The sequence below is a fragment of the Phocoena sinus genome, chromosome 1, assembly GCF_008692025.1.
Source record: "Phocoena sinus isolate mPhoSin1 chromosome 1, mPhoSin1.pri, whole genome shotgun sequence".
Taxonomy (NCBI): Eukaryota; Metazoa; Chordata; class Mammalia; order Artiodactyla; family Phocoenidae; genus Phocoena; species Phocoena sinus.
This window is the reverse complement of record NC_045763.1, coordinates 113,221,172-113,233,987: the sequence shown is the minus strand read 5'-3', so window position 1 is coordinate 113,233,987 and position 12,816 is coordinate 113,221,172. Positions and strand designations below refer to the sequence as shown.

The following is a 12,816-nucleotide window of genomic DNA, read 5'->3' as shown; positions in this document are numbered from 1 at the left end:
ACCTGGGCCCGCGTCAGTGAAAGCACCAAGTCCCAATCACTGGGCCACCAGGGGATTCTCCAGAGTGATCTTTTAATATTTTAAATCAGATCATGCCACTCCCTGCTTAAAATCTTTCAATGGTTTCCCGCTGTACTTTGAATAAAACCCAACAACTTACTGTGGTCTCTATTCTTCACTGGCCTCATCTCCTACCCCTCTTTCTCTTCTTTCATGAGACTCAAGCTATGCTGATCCTCTATTTTTTTTAAAAATGAGCTCTTACTGTGTGCACTGGACTGAGCACTTTTCATGTGTTATCTCACGTAATCCGCCCAACAACCTTATGAGGTAGGGTGGTTTCCATGTTAGAGACGCTGAAAGTGAAGCATGACAGGCTAAGGAACTCGCCCAGGGTCACACCACTAGCAGCTGGCAGAGCTGGGGTTCAAAGCCCATGCTCTCAGTTGGTATATCATGAGCTTCCTTCTTCTAGACCACGCCACCTTTGTTCTCACTCAGGGTCTTGGAGGTTGGCTCTCCCTGATGGAATGCTCTTTGCCAGTTCCTCCCAGGCCTGCCTTCTCTTCATCAGATCTCAGCTCAAACCCCACCTCCCTAGGGAGAACTCCCCTGACTGCTGGACTTAAAGTAACCCCCAGTCATTCTCTCCCACATGACCCTACTTTAATTCCTTGCCTCTACGTGCCAGTCTGATATTCCTCTGGTTATTTTATTCATAACTCCTTGCACTTAGAATGTAAGTGCCATGGGACCTGGGATACTGTTTGTCTACTGCTGTATATTCATACCTCCACCAGTGTCTGACACATGACAAAGCTCCATAAGTGTTTACTGAATGGTGAGTACCTCTTAACTTTGTGGTAGTAACAGTAATCATAGCAGTTGCAGGGTTTAGCATTTGCTGAGCAATGTACTATGTACCCAGCACTGTAAGATGTGTTAATCATCTTACATATCCCATTTCATCTACACTGGCACAATGACCCACGCTGCAAGTCAGAGTGTCATACCCATTTTACAGATAAGGAAACTGCGTTTCACAGAAATTAAATAACTTGCCCAGGGTCACAGAGCTACCAAAGCAGAGAAGCTCAAATCTAAACCCAGTTCTGTCTGACTCCCCAGTCTATGCTCTTTCCACTCAGCTGTGCTGCCCGCTTTATGGTCTAATTCAAAGGAGAGCTGTAGCTGACTCTCTCGTTAACACCTATGGCTCTGCCTCTCTCCCAAACTCAGAACCCACACCCCACTGCATGTCCAGGAGATTGTCCACGTCGCCCTCCCTCCACACACTCAATGTGCTTATAACTCTCCACCTTTCCCACAAAGTTTAGCTCTCCTTTGAGAAGTCTTACCCTCTGTTAGCACTACTACCATTAGTTACCCAGGCATCCAGAGCCTCTCAAAATTCTAGTGACTTTTTGATCTTCCTGCATCTTAAAATAAAGCCCAAGTTCCTAAACATGGGTTTGAATATCTGCCAAGACTTAACCCCTGCCTAGCTTACCTGCATCACTCTCTTCCTCACCCTAGACACAGACCTACTTTCCGTTCCTCCATCTTGCTCCAGTCCTACCTCAGTACTTTGCACATGCCACCCCTTCTGCCTCAGACAGTGTCCAGCCTCTCCTCCCCTAGGTAATTCTACTTACCCTTCAGAATTTAGCATATCACTTGTTCAGGGAGGCCTTCCCAGATCTCTAGTCTTGTTCTTTGAGGCACTTACCATAACTGCAATTAAGTGGATGGGTGTGTAACAAACAACTCATGAAGTATCTGACTTTCTCCCAGCCTGAATACATGGAAAAGGTGAAGACTGGGTCTGTCTCGCTCAGTGCTGCATTCCCAGTGTGTCACGTGTCACAGGTGCTCAGTACATTATTTGTTCTTCTTTAATGAGTTTGCTTTGTCAACTCCACCGTTATCATGTCTGTTTCCCCCAATAGAATGTAAGCTTCGAAGGCAGGAATTTTTTTTGTTTTATTCACTCCTGTTCCCCTAGCACACAAGTGTTCATTAAATTAATATATCCATAACTTCATTTCCATTTCTAATGCCCCTGCCCTACACATCTCAGCAGACTCCCCACTAGGCTTCTAGATGCCAGAGGACTCTCCCCGCCAGAGTTGAAATGCTGAACACACCAGCAGAGGAAGCGACTGAGCTCATCCTAGTGACCACGACTTGAGTTTCCTCCCTGGGGGCCTTAGAGTCTGTGCAACATTGTGAGACTGTCTCATCATGTTGTTTTCTTGTAATTAAAACTCTTTATAAAATATGGAATTCAGGATCTTCCAAATGGCTGCATATGTGGTTTTCTTGGGTAAGGGCTAGAGTCAGTGGACATGTGAAAACTTCTTGAGAAAGCATCAGAGGAAGGCAGAGATGGGTAAGGCATGGACTTTGGAGACAGACCCAGGAACTCTCCTTACTAGCTGTAAATCCTTGGGCAGTCACTCCTTTTCCCCTCTTGTAAAACAGGGATAAAAATGCTTCCCTTGCAATGTTGCTGGCTGGGGGGTGGGGTGGGGGTGGGGGGTTAGAAATATTTGCAGGATACCCTGACTCAGGAAGTGCTCAGTAAACGGGAATTCTTTTTAAATTGATGTTAATTGATTTACAATACTGTGTTAGTTTTGGGTATACAGCAAAGTGATTCAGATATATATCAATATATATATCTTTTTCAGATTATTTTCTGTTATAGGTTATTACAAGATACTGAATATAGTTCAATTAACGGGAATTCTTACCACAGCCTTTTATGCCCCCAACTTGCACATTGAGACACAGAGGTGACATGTAGCTAATTGTTCAGCCTCCCCAAAGGAGATAAATAGCCCCAGGAGGACCAGGAACACATCTCAATCATCTTTGAATACCCAGAGCCCAGCTTAGTCAAAGGCCTTTATCAACCGCCACTGACAATATAAATGAATAGCCCAGCACAAAGAACCGAGGTGCACAGTCAGCTTCCGACAAAGGCTAACTCATTTCAGTCCAAGTGAAAGGAGAAGGTGGCAATCCGGCCAGCTTCTCAAGCGCCGAGTTGGCTCGGTAGAATCCATCAGGCCCTACCACAGGCTAACACCAGCCCTTGGCAGAGGAACCTCAGCCAGCTTTGTCCTTTGTGATAGTGCCACCTAGCGAGGCCCCGGAGGCACTGCCGCCCACTCCCCGCAATGCCAGGACCACTGCGACAAGGTGTTAGCCGGTGAGACTTGGGACTGGGATTGTGGTCTCCTTTCATCTTATTGCCTGGTTAATGGTTTAGACTAGTGCTGCTCTCCTTTCACGACCCGGCAGAGGAAGCCCGCGTCGTCCCTCCCCAACCCCCTCGTCCAGACCCAAGGAATCTGATAAGCGCGAAGAGTGAGCTATCGTCTACCCGTCGTACATTAATTGACCACCGATCCCTTCGTGATCTCCTCGCATCCAATCCTTGGGAGCAGGCAAGGCAAGCATTATTATCCTCATCAAAGTCATCGTACAGATGAGGAAACTGAGGGAAGGTGGTTAATCCACGGTCACGGAACGTCCGATAACCCAAGCCTCCTGTAACTGGGTCCCTGGTTCCTTCCCCAATCACACGCCCCTCATTTCAGTGTGTCCCCAAGGGGGCAAAGCATCAGGGACCCTGCGCCTAAGACAGGCGTGTGAGCGCAGGATAAATACGGTACAGCGTCGTCCGCAGCTCTCCCACTTTCTTTTCTGCCCACCTAGCGCCCGGCACCTTCACAGCGGCTCAGGGCGAGGGAAGAGGGGCCCAAAGCAGGAAACAGGGTCCCGCGCGGGTAGCCCCTGGGAGCACGCGGCGCCGGGTCACGTGAGAGGGGAGAGGAGGCGAGAGCCGTGGCTCGCACGCACGTACGCCGTACGTAAACACGCACTGAGGCGCTGAAAGCTGCGAGCCCGAAGCCCCCGGTCACATGTGGAGGGTGGCAGGGGAGAACAAGGGGGCGGGAAGGAGAGAGGTGTCACGTGAGGCAGGTCAGAGCAGCGAGGTCACGTGAGGGGGGACGGAGGCGGGGCCGCCGAGGAGGAGGAGGAGGGGCGCGCGGCTTCCGGCGGCTGGGGGGGCCGGAGAGCGGAGGGGGGGGGGGGCCCTGTCCCGGAGGTGGCGGCGGCGCCATCTTGGCGAAGGGGGGATCAGGAAGTGCGGACCGCGGCGGCGGCGGCGGCGGCGGCGGCGGAGCCCGGAGCGGAGGCCGGAGGCTCCCGGCCCGCCGGCCCCGGAGCGGAGCGGAGCGGAGGATGCAGCAGCCGCAGCCGCAGGGGCAGCAGCAGCCGGGGCCGGGGCAGCAGCTGGGGGGCCAGGGGGCGGCGCCGGGGGCCGGGGGCGGCCCGGGAGGGGGCCCGGGGCCGGGGCCCTGCCTGAGGCGGGAGCTGAAGCTGCTCGAGTCCATCTTCCACCGCGGCCACGAGCGCTTCCGCATTGCCAGCGCCTGCCTGGACGAGCTGAGCTGCGAGTTCCTGCTGGCTGGGGCCGGAGGGGCCGGGGCGGGGGCCGCGCCCGGACCGCATCTCCCCCCACGGGGGTCGGTGCCTGGGGATCCCGTCCGCATCCACTGCAACATCACGGTGAGGATACCCTCGCGTGCGCGTCTCAGGGGGGCTCTTGTCTGGGACTCAGGATCACCCCACACAGCTTTTTGCTCTCGAAAGACCTGGGAGGTCGAATCCCCTCTCGGGGCTCGGCTCCTTTTCTCCAGGTTACATTTGTTTCTGCTGTGCACCCAGAATCTCTACTCTTCATGGTCAGGGACACCCCGACATATGGCGCCTCGACTACCCCTTTTCACTAACCCACCCACAACCCAAGGTTCATGATTTCGGCTCATTTTGGCTACTTCACGACTTAACCTTGATCCCTGGGAATGCTCCTCTCCCCACCACTATCATCTTCAGATCCCAGGTCTCTGCATTGACCTTAGCTGGAAGGACCTGGCTTGGAACTCTGCAGGTTTCAGTGATGCCCCTTTCTCAGTAGTACCTTTGATTTAGGACGTTGCCACCTGTGAGATCCCTGCCCAGGCATCTCTCATTCCACTCCTCTTTGCTCTCTGAATTTTACCAAGTGATGGTGTGCAGTTCAGTGACTCCTCTTCTTCCTCTCCTTTGGATTCCCTTTTATTCTGGTGTAACCTCTAACTCTCCTCCTTTTGCCCCAGCTGGTAGCTGCCACTCTCCTCCTGTTCTCTATGGATATCTCCAGTTGCCCTGGGTTGTTGCCTTTCCTGCTAATGATGGTGATGTGCAAGGGCTATCCCATTTATTCTGGGGGGTAACAGTTCCTTTTCTCTCAGTGAACATCATTCCATCCTAGGCATGCAGGACTAGGAGACACCTTACCTCTCCTGCCTAGGCTGCCCTCAAACATCCTGTGAAGAGGGTTGGCCTCTGATAATCTGGGAATGCCTGATACCGCATGGTATAGCACTTACAGTGATTGATACCACCTGGTGTGATAGTGTTCTCGCCCTGCTGGGAGCACTGGATAGCAAGCCAGGAGACGGTACTTAATCCAGGCAGGCACACTGCAAATGGGAGTAGTCTGGGGAAAGACAGACTTGTGAATTGTGTGGCACTTTGGGGCCTGAATTCAATTTACATTGTTCTTGTTTTCTATCCCTTTCTTCCATCAAACCAGGTCAAGGTTTGATGAGGCAAGCCTCAGCTTGGGTTGGATGGTCCCCCCTGCCCCCAAAACTCGTGTGTTCCATTTTCCTCTCCCATCTTTTTTCGTACTAAAAAGTTGAGATTGAAGGACTCGGTGTGGTTCCGTGAGCTGAAGACTTGAGCATCTTTGATAATTTGTTTTCCTCCAGCATTGAGGATTAGAGCCATGGCAGAGTTAAGACCCCTGGTAGAAGAGGATAAGGTTTCCTCGGCATATGTGGAAACTTCAGGGGTCGATTTGGTACCTGAATTATGCTTCCAATTCCTTAAGGGTAGGTTTGCCCCCCTTCTAGCTGCCTTCCCAGTTGCCAGAGGCCATCTACTGTCTTTGTCCCTGGAAGGAGGTTAGTTAGAAGATTTTCAGTCAGACTCTCTGTGGCCCCTATGAAGAAGACTTGGCCTGAACTGGCCCCCTTGGTTTGGGCAGAGGGGGAGTCTGGTCAGGCTGCATTTGGCACCGGTGGCTCAGGAATGCTGGGAATGTTAGTAGCGTAGGTTTCTTTCTCCCAGCCTGCCATGTGGAGCCCTACAGCCTACGTCTGGACTGAGAGGGTGGCAGTTTCCCAAGGGAGAGGTGGGGAGAAGTGGCCTTTGAGGGATTCTGTTGGGAGTGAGGTGGGAAGATGCTTCCTGCTACCCTTTTACGTTTAGGTTCTGGAGACATCTAGTTTCTAATCCCTCCTTCCCCAGCTAAAATGAAAGTAATCCGTGGTCTTTGCTTTTTTTCTGTCAGTGTGATTGTGATGAGGTGATCCCTTCCTCAACTGGTTGAGGAGGGTCAGGGGCCTCTGTTGGGTGTGGGAGAACTTCAGGTCTGGAACTTGTAGAGACAGCACAGGAGATAGGAAGTCTCCCTCACTGTTAGCAGGGTTTGGCTCTGCTGCTTTCTCTGATGTTTACTCTTGAGAAAATAAAGAAAGGGACCCGGCTTCTTGGAAAGGGTCCTCCTAGGGACTTTTTCTCCTGGTCTGGGATTTGTTGGGAAGCTGCTTGGTTAGATAATGACCTGCTGCACTGGGCTTGTTTGTGTGTGTTTGGGGGGAGACGGGCGGGCGGGGGGGACGGTGGAGAGCAAAGGGACTAGAAGTCTTGGTGCGTGGAAAGCAGGCAAAATCTAGCTTTCCCCAGTCTCCCATCTTGACTGCTCTCCCTGCTCTTTTCCCCTTAGGAGTCATACCCTGCTGTGCCCCCCATCTGGTCAGTGGAGTCCGATGACCCTAACTTGGCTGCTGTCTTGGAGAGGCTGGTGGACATAAAGAAAGGGAATACTTTGGTGAGGGGGCCAGGGTGTTGAGGTGGGAGTGCATTTTCCTCCTGTGACACCCATGCCATGAAAACATCCTGTGAAAGATGTCTCTGGAAAGTGGGTGGTGCAGTAGCCTGTACATTTGAGGCAGACGTCTTAGGGGAGTTGCTTCCTAAAGCCAGAGGGAGAGCCTTGCACCAGTCCCAGGGTTCGTCCCTTAAGCTCCTCCCCCTGGCCATATGGTCTCAGTTTTAGAGGACTAGGTACCAGTTTGGGGGCTGAGACAAGAGCTCACCCATGTACCTGTCCAGATTGGGGTGGGGAAGGAGTGTTTGATGTCACTGTGGTCCCCTACCCCCAGCTATTGCAGCATCTGAAGAGGATCATCTCCGACCTGTGTAAACTCTATAACCTCCCTCAGCATCCAGATGTGGAGATGCTGGATCAGCCCTTGCCAGCAGAGCAGGTGAGCAACGGAGGGGCTTTGAACCCTGTTATGCAGAGTTGCCCCACAGATAGCACTCAAAAAATGCATGTTACTTCAGATGAACCTGCAGTAGTTTCTCTCCAGCCCTACTCCAAACACGTACACATATCGTGACTCTTGGCCTCTTCTCCAGATGGGAATCTAGCTAAATGGGGCACTAGTAGCTTCACCTCTCTGATCAAAACTCACTCTTCTGGGTAGGATCATCCCTCATGGGGGGATGGGGGGGATTTTTATCATTAGCAGTAGGTAGCCATTGGGGACCAAGGTCCCTTGTTAAGATCCAAGAATGCAGTATCAGTCTAGAGATGATTTAGTAAAGGAGGGGTTCTTGAGGTAAAACTGGGATTTGTGAGTTAGGTGACAGAAACAGCTATTGTGCTTCTCTTTTATTCTTTGGCATATGGTGGTAGAGGAATAATGGGCCGGTAGTGAAGTCATTCCCTAGGCTGTTGCTTCCACTCAGTTCTGGCTGATGGAGAGGCTGGTAGCATTATGGCCAGGCGCACAGCTTCCAGACCCAGAGGCTCAGGGGAGTAGGTCAGAGGCTGCATTCTAGGAAACCACCGGGCTCTGATCTCCCTCTCTTCCCTCCCCACTGCAGTGTACACAGGAAGATGTATCTTCGGAAGATGAAGATGAAGAGATGCCTGAGGTAGGCTTCCACCCAAGGCGGCACTGGTAGGAAGCTCTTTCTGTCAGCAGCATTGAGTCCCCGCTGTGTACAGAGCTCCAGTCTAGGCCTGGGGAGAGAAAAATACCAAAGGAAATAAAGACAGATTTACTGACCTGGAGGAACAGCAGTATAGTAGAGGAAGAGACAGGGCACCCATATCCAACCACTGAAGACAGTTAAGTGCAAAATCTGTTTACACTGAATAGTCAAGAAGTTAATCGCAGATGGCTTTGTAGTCAGACCTGAGCTGGCATCCTGTATCTCCTAACTCTCTTAATTGGGGAATTGTACCTACTCTCACTAAGCTGCAGTTTTCCTTATTTATAAAATGTGATTATAACAGCTACTACATAGGGTTGTCTTTAAGATTAAATAAGGGATTGCATGTAAAATGCTCCATTCAGTACATGATAAATGGTAAATAATTTATCTGATACATTTTCTAAAAACATAATTTTGCAGAATATAACATAATGGTTAAGAACTTGAACTTCAGAGTCAGACAGAATTTGATTCACATCTTAGCTCTATTAAGAGGTGTATGACTTTGGGCATATAAACAACCTCCCTTAGATCTCAGCTTCCTCATCTGTAAAATCGGGGTAATGATAGAATAATGGCATGGTGGTTATAAGAATTAAATGAGCTAGTGTGTATAGCATCTACTATGGTACCTGACATATAATTAAACATTCAGTAGATATCAACAATTAATTTAGTAATTAGGAGGTTAGTATTAACATATCTTGCTAGAGTGAGGTCACTGATCACTTTGTTTCTCTGCACCTGAATAACATCCCAGGTTCTGCAAACTTCTGTAACTCTGTCAGGGTCTTAAGCCTCACAAAGGGCTGGGGATACCTGAAACATTCTCCTCTCAGACCGCAGACAACCCTCCCAAGTCTGACTGAGAGGGGCTGAGTCCTGGCTATAGGCTCCCTCCCCATGTACAGTGAACTACTTCCTCACTTAGAGCAGGGCAAATAGGGACTAATTCTGTTCTTGACCATCTACCATCTGCCTTTCTGGACCTCCTTCCTTATTTCCATCTTGGCACTGGGTACCTCTGCATACCTCATCAGGCCCAGCACTTGGGAAGGCAGGAGATTTCTGATCCAGCTTTCTCCTTTAGACCTGGAGTCCTGGGAACTCCTGGGTACAAAAGTCACCTGATGAAACATGAGCTTTGAGTCACAGCGTCAGGCCAAAGTCATTCTAGGAATTAAGGAAGAGTTTCTGCTGCCAAGGGAGAGCTTTAGGGATGGTTGGAGCAGGGTAGGTCTGGGGAACAAGAGAGCTGAGCCTGCTCGCTTTCCCTAGGCCCTTCCGCAGCTCTGCAGCTTGAGAATTGAATAGGAGAAGAGATTTGCCACAGCCTTTAGATTGTGGAGGGACTGGGACTGGGAGTCTTCCAGCAGTGGAAAGGGTATTTTACTCATTAGCCTGCCAGATAGACTACTGTTCCTTGACCTGCAGCTCTAGGTCAAGTGGGACTGGGAAGGCGATGGCCCCTCTCCACAACGTGTGTTGGTTTCTTTCCTCCTCTATCCCACTCCCACCCCACACCTCCCCCAGGACACAGAAGACCTAGATCACTATGAAATGAAAGAAGAAGAGCCAGCTGAGGGTAAGAAATCTGAAGATGACGGCATCGGAAAAGAAAACTTGGCCATACTAGAGAAAATTAAAAAGAACCAGAGGCAAGATTACTTAAATGTACGTGCCCTCTAGGGAGAAGCTGGGCCAAGGGGTCGGCTGGTGCTGGCTGGGAGGTGGTAGGCATTGAGTATCAATCTGGGGAACAGAATCCACTTTTGGGTGGGTTATGGGTGTGCCTCATCCTTGCCTAAATCCTGGCTGCCAGACTGCTCCTGAGGTCTAGTACGGTGTTTCTAAGCACATGGCTGTGAGATGTTCTGTCCTCCATCCCTCCCTTGTAGGGTGCGGTGTCTGGCTCGGTGCAGGCTACTGACCGGCTGATGAAGGAGCTCAGGGATATATACCGATCACAGAGTTTCAAAGGCGGTGAGTTTGCCTCAGAGAGGGGTCTGAACATGAGCTCATAAAGGACATGATGGTGGCAGCAGATGCACGGATGCTTATGAAGTTTTCAGGCCAAGGACGGAACACCCCCACTCCTGTGGCTTAGATTGGATGCATGTCTGTCTGGGGTGAACCTGGAGGCTTTGACCTTTTTTTCTCTCAGCATGGGAGAGGGATTCTGCATCAGGGACCACTTGCCACTTGGACCATCATCCTAATGACACCCATCTTCTTCCCTCCTTCCAGGAAACTATGCAGTCGAACTCGTGAATGACAGTCTGTATGATTGGAATGTCAAACTCCTCAAGTGAGTGGGCACTGTGGGATTAGAAAAGAAGTTGAGTAGTGAGTGTGGAGCCACTGTGGTGGGAGTCTCCGGGGCCGTCCCAGGGAGCGGGTGTGGGCAGTGGCTTGGCCCTCTGCTGCTCGCCCAGGGTTGGTGGGAGCCTCGAGGCTCCTGAGCTGGACCTGGAGCTGAGCCTGAACTCGTTGCTTCCTAGAGTTGACCAGGACAGCGCTTTGCACAACGATCTCCAGATCCTCAAAGAGAAAGAAGGGGCTGACTTCATCCTACTAAACTTTTCTTTTAAAGTAAGGTCTTCCTTTCAAGTCCATCCCTGGCCTAGGCTTCCTTCTCCATCTAACAGTGTTGCAGAGGGCACTGGCCTCCCCTCCCTGATCGTTGCCTCTGTCTCTCTTAGGATAACTTTCCCTTTGACCCGCCGTTTGTCAGGGTTGTGTCTCCAGTCCTGTCCGGAGGGTGAGTAGCTCAGTAAGGGCAGAGGGTGAGGAAGGGTAGGGAGCTTTTGCCAGTCACAGCTGACTAACCTTTCTTCTACAGGTATGTTCTGGGCGGAGGTGCCATCTGCATGGAACTTCTCACCAAGCAGGTGAGCCTGTCTCTCATTCTTGGCCTGGCTGGCCTGGGCAAGGCTAGGCTGAGCTTTAACCACCCTCCCCCCCCCACCCCCACCCCCACCCCCGGGTTGGGCGATGGACACAACGTGGCCCTTTCATTCTGCCTCGCAGGGCCTGTACCCACTGACCTGGGCAAACAGGTGATGGCCATTCTGGGAGTGAAGGGCAGGGGCCCTTCTATAGGTGCAGCTACTCTCTGGAGGACAAGCATAAGGTTTCTCTGGAAACTCTCCTGACTTGTTTGCTTTGTCCCTGTTGTTACTTAGGGCTGGAGCAGTGCCTATTCAATAGAGTCAGTGATCATGCAGATCAGTGCCACACTGGTGAAGGGGAAAGCACGAGTGCAGTTTGGAGCCAACAAAGTAAGGAGCCTGGACCTGGGCCTGGTGGGACTGGCTGGAGACATACACGCTTTAGGCCACTAGGAGGCCAAGGCGGCCTTCTTTTAGGGACTGAGAGGATAAAGTCTGTGGGCTGGCAGCATCGGATGAGTGGTCCTAGGATGCCCGCAGTGGGAACAGGAGCAGGGCCTTGGTCTGAGGGGCAGCCTAGGACTTTGGGGAGGGTGCAGGTCTGGAAAGGGAAAGCTAGGGGATTGTGCCCTGAGGGGACCTCCCAGGTGGAAGGTATTTAGTGTGTCAGCAGAGCATGGCGCTGGGAGCTGGGACTCCTGGGTGGCAACAGGGCCACAGCTGGCCTTGCTTGGTGGCCTGATTTAGTGGCTTCCTCTCCCCAGTCTCAATACAGCCTGACAAGAGCACAGCAGTCCTACAAGTCCTTGGTGCAGATCCACGAAAAAAACGGTGAGGCTGGCGCCACAACTTGAGATTCGGACTTCTGCCAAGCCTGAGGTTTCCACTTCCAGCCAAACAGCAAGAACCCCTTTTGGTTTCCGAGCGTTTACCACCCATTAACACAGCAGCTGCCCCTGTTCTCCAAAGAAGTCAGTGAGGTGGAGGCTAACGTCCGCCACCTCTTCTCCAGTAAAGCACCAGCGGTCCATAGCGCCGGTAGACTCAGTGCTGCCCCTCTTCCCCACCACCCTGTGAGAAAGCTCATCTCACTCTGCTGTCATCTCAGGTTGGGTGCATCATTCTCCCTTTCTTTATAATCTCCAGGTAGGCAGTTTCTTACCTTCCCGTACACCTTCTCCCTGCACTGGGGAGCCCTTTCTAGACTCTTTCCACCTTTGACCCTGGAGATGCCTTCAGTGACTGGGGCCGGGAGGGTGGACATCAGCCTCCACCTCACTGTTTTCTTTGGTTTCTTTGCAGGCTGGTACACACCCCCGAAGGAAGATGGCTAACCCGGGAGTGCCATCCCCTTCTTCCTTCCCCAGGCACCACTGGACCAATTACCTTTGAATGCTGTATTTGGATCTCACGCTGCCTCTGTGGTTCCCCCCCTCATTTTTCCTGGACGTGATAGCTCTGCCTATTGCAGGACAATGATGGCTATTCTAAACGCTAAGGAAAAAAAAAAAACACAGAACTGTTTCAAGTACTCAAGACTGACTTACAGACCAACCAACCACCTGGCTGGAACCCTTGCTAGCAGGCATTCTTATAAAAGAAACTTTCGAGCCTCCTTATATTGCTGGAAACTCAGCTGTGCTCCAGACTAGAGCCTCCTTACCTATGCTATGGATTTTTAATTTATTTTCTCTTATTTCATGTACACTGCTTTTTTTGGTTACAGTGTATGATGGATGTGTATGAAAAAAAATGTATCTTTGGGAAAACAATTACAGTTTGTTAATTTGAA

General features: G+C 51.1%; 1 protein-coding gene across 1 annotated transcript; it reads left to right on the top strand.

Annotated features, from left to right (window-relative positions):
- Nucleotides 1-4,135: 4,135 nt before the first annotated feature.
- Nucleotides 4,136-12,816, top strand: UBE2Q1 (ubiquitin conjugating enzyme E2 Q1). Its single transcript, XM_032604755.1, has 13 exons — nucleotides 4,136-4,584; nucleotides 6,851-6,955; nucleotides 7,290-7,394; nucleotides 8,020-8,070; nucleotides 9,667-9,807; nucleotides 10,032-10,116; nucleotides 10,381-10,441; nucleotides 10,635-10,725; nucleotides 10,836-10,894; nucleotides 10,976-11,024; nucleotides 11,319-11,414; nucleotides 11,789-11,855; nucleotides 12,327-12,816. Exons 1-13 carry the CDS (start codon nucleotides 4,258-4,260, stop codon nucleotides 12,356-12,358), a joined length of 1,269 nt encoding a protein of 422 aa, XP_032460646.1. The 5' UTR covers nucleotides 4,136-4,257; the 3' UTR covers nucleotides 12,359-12,816.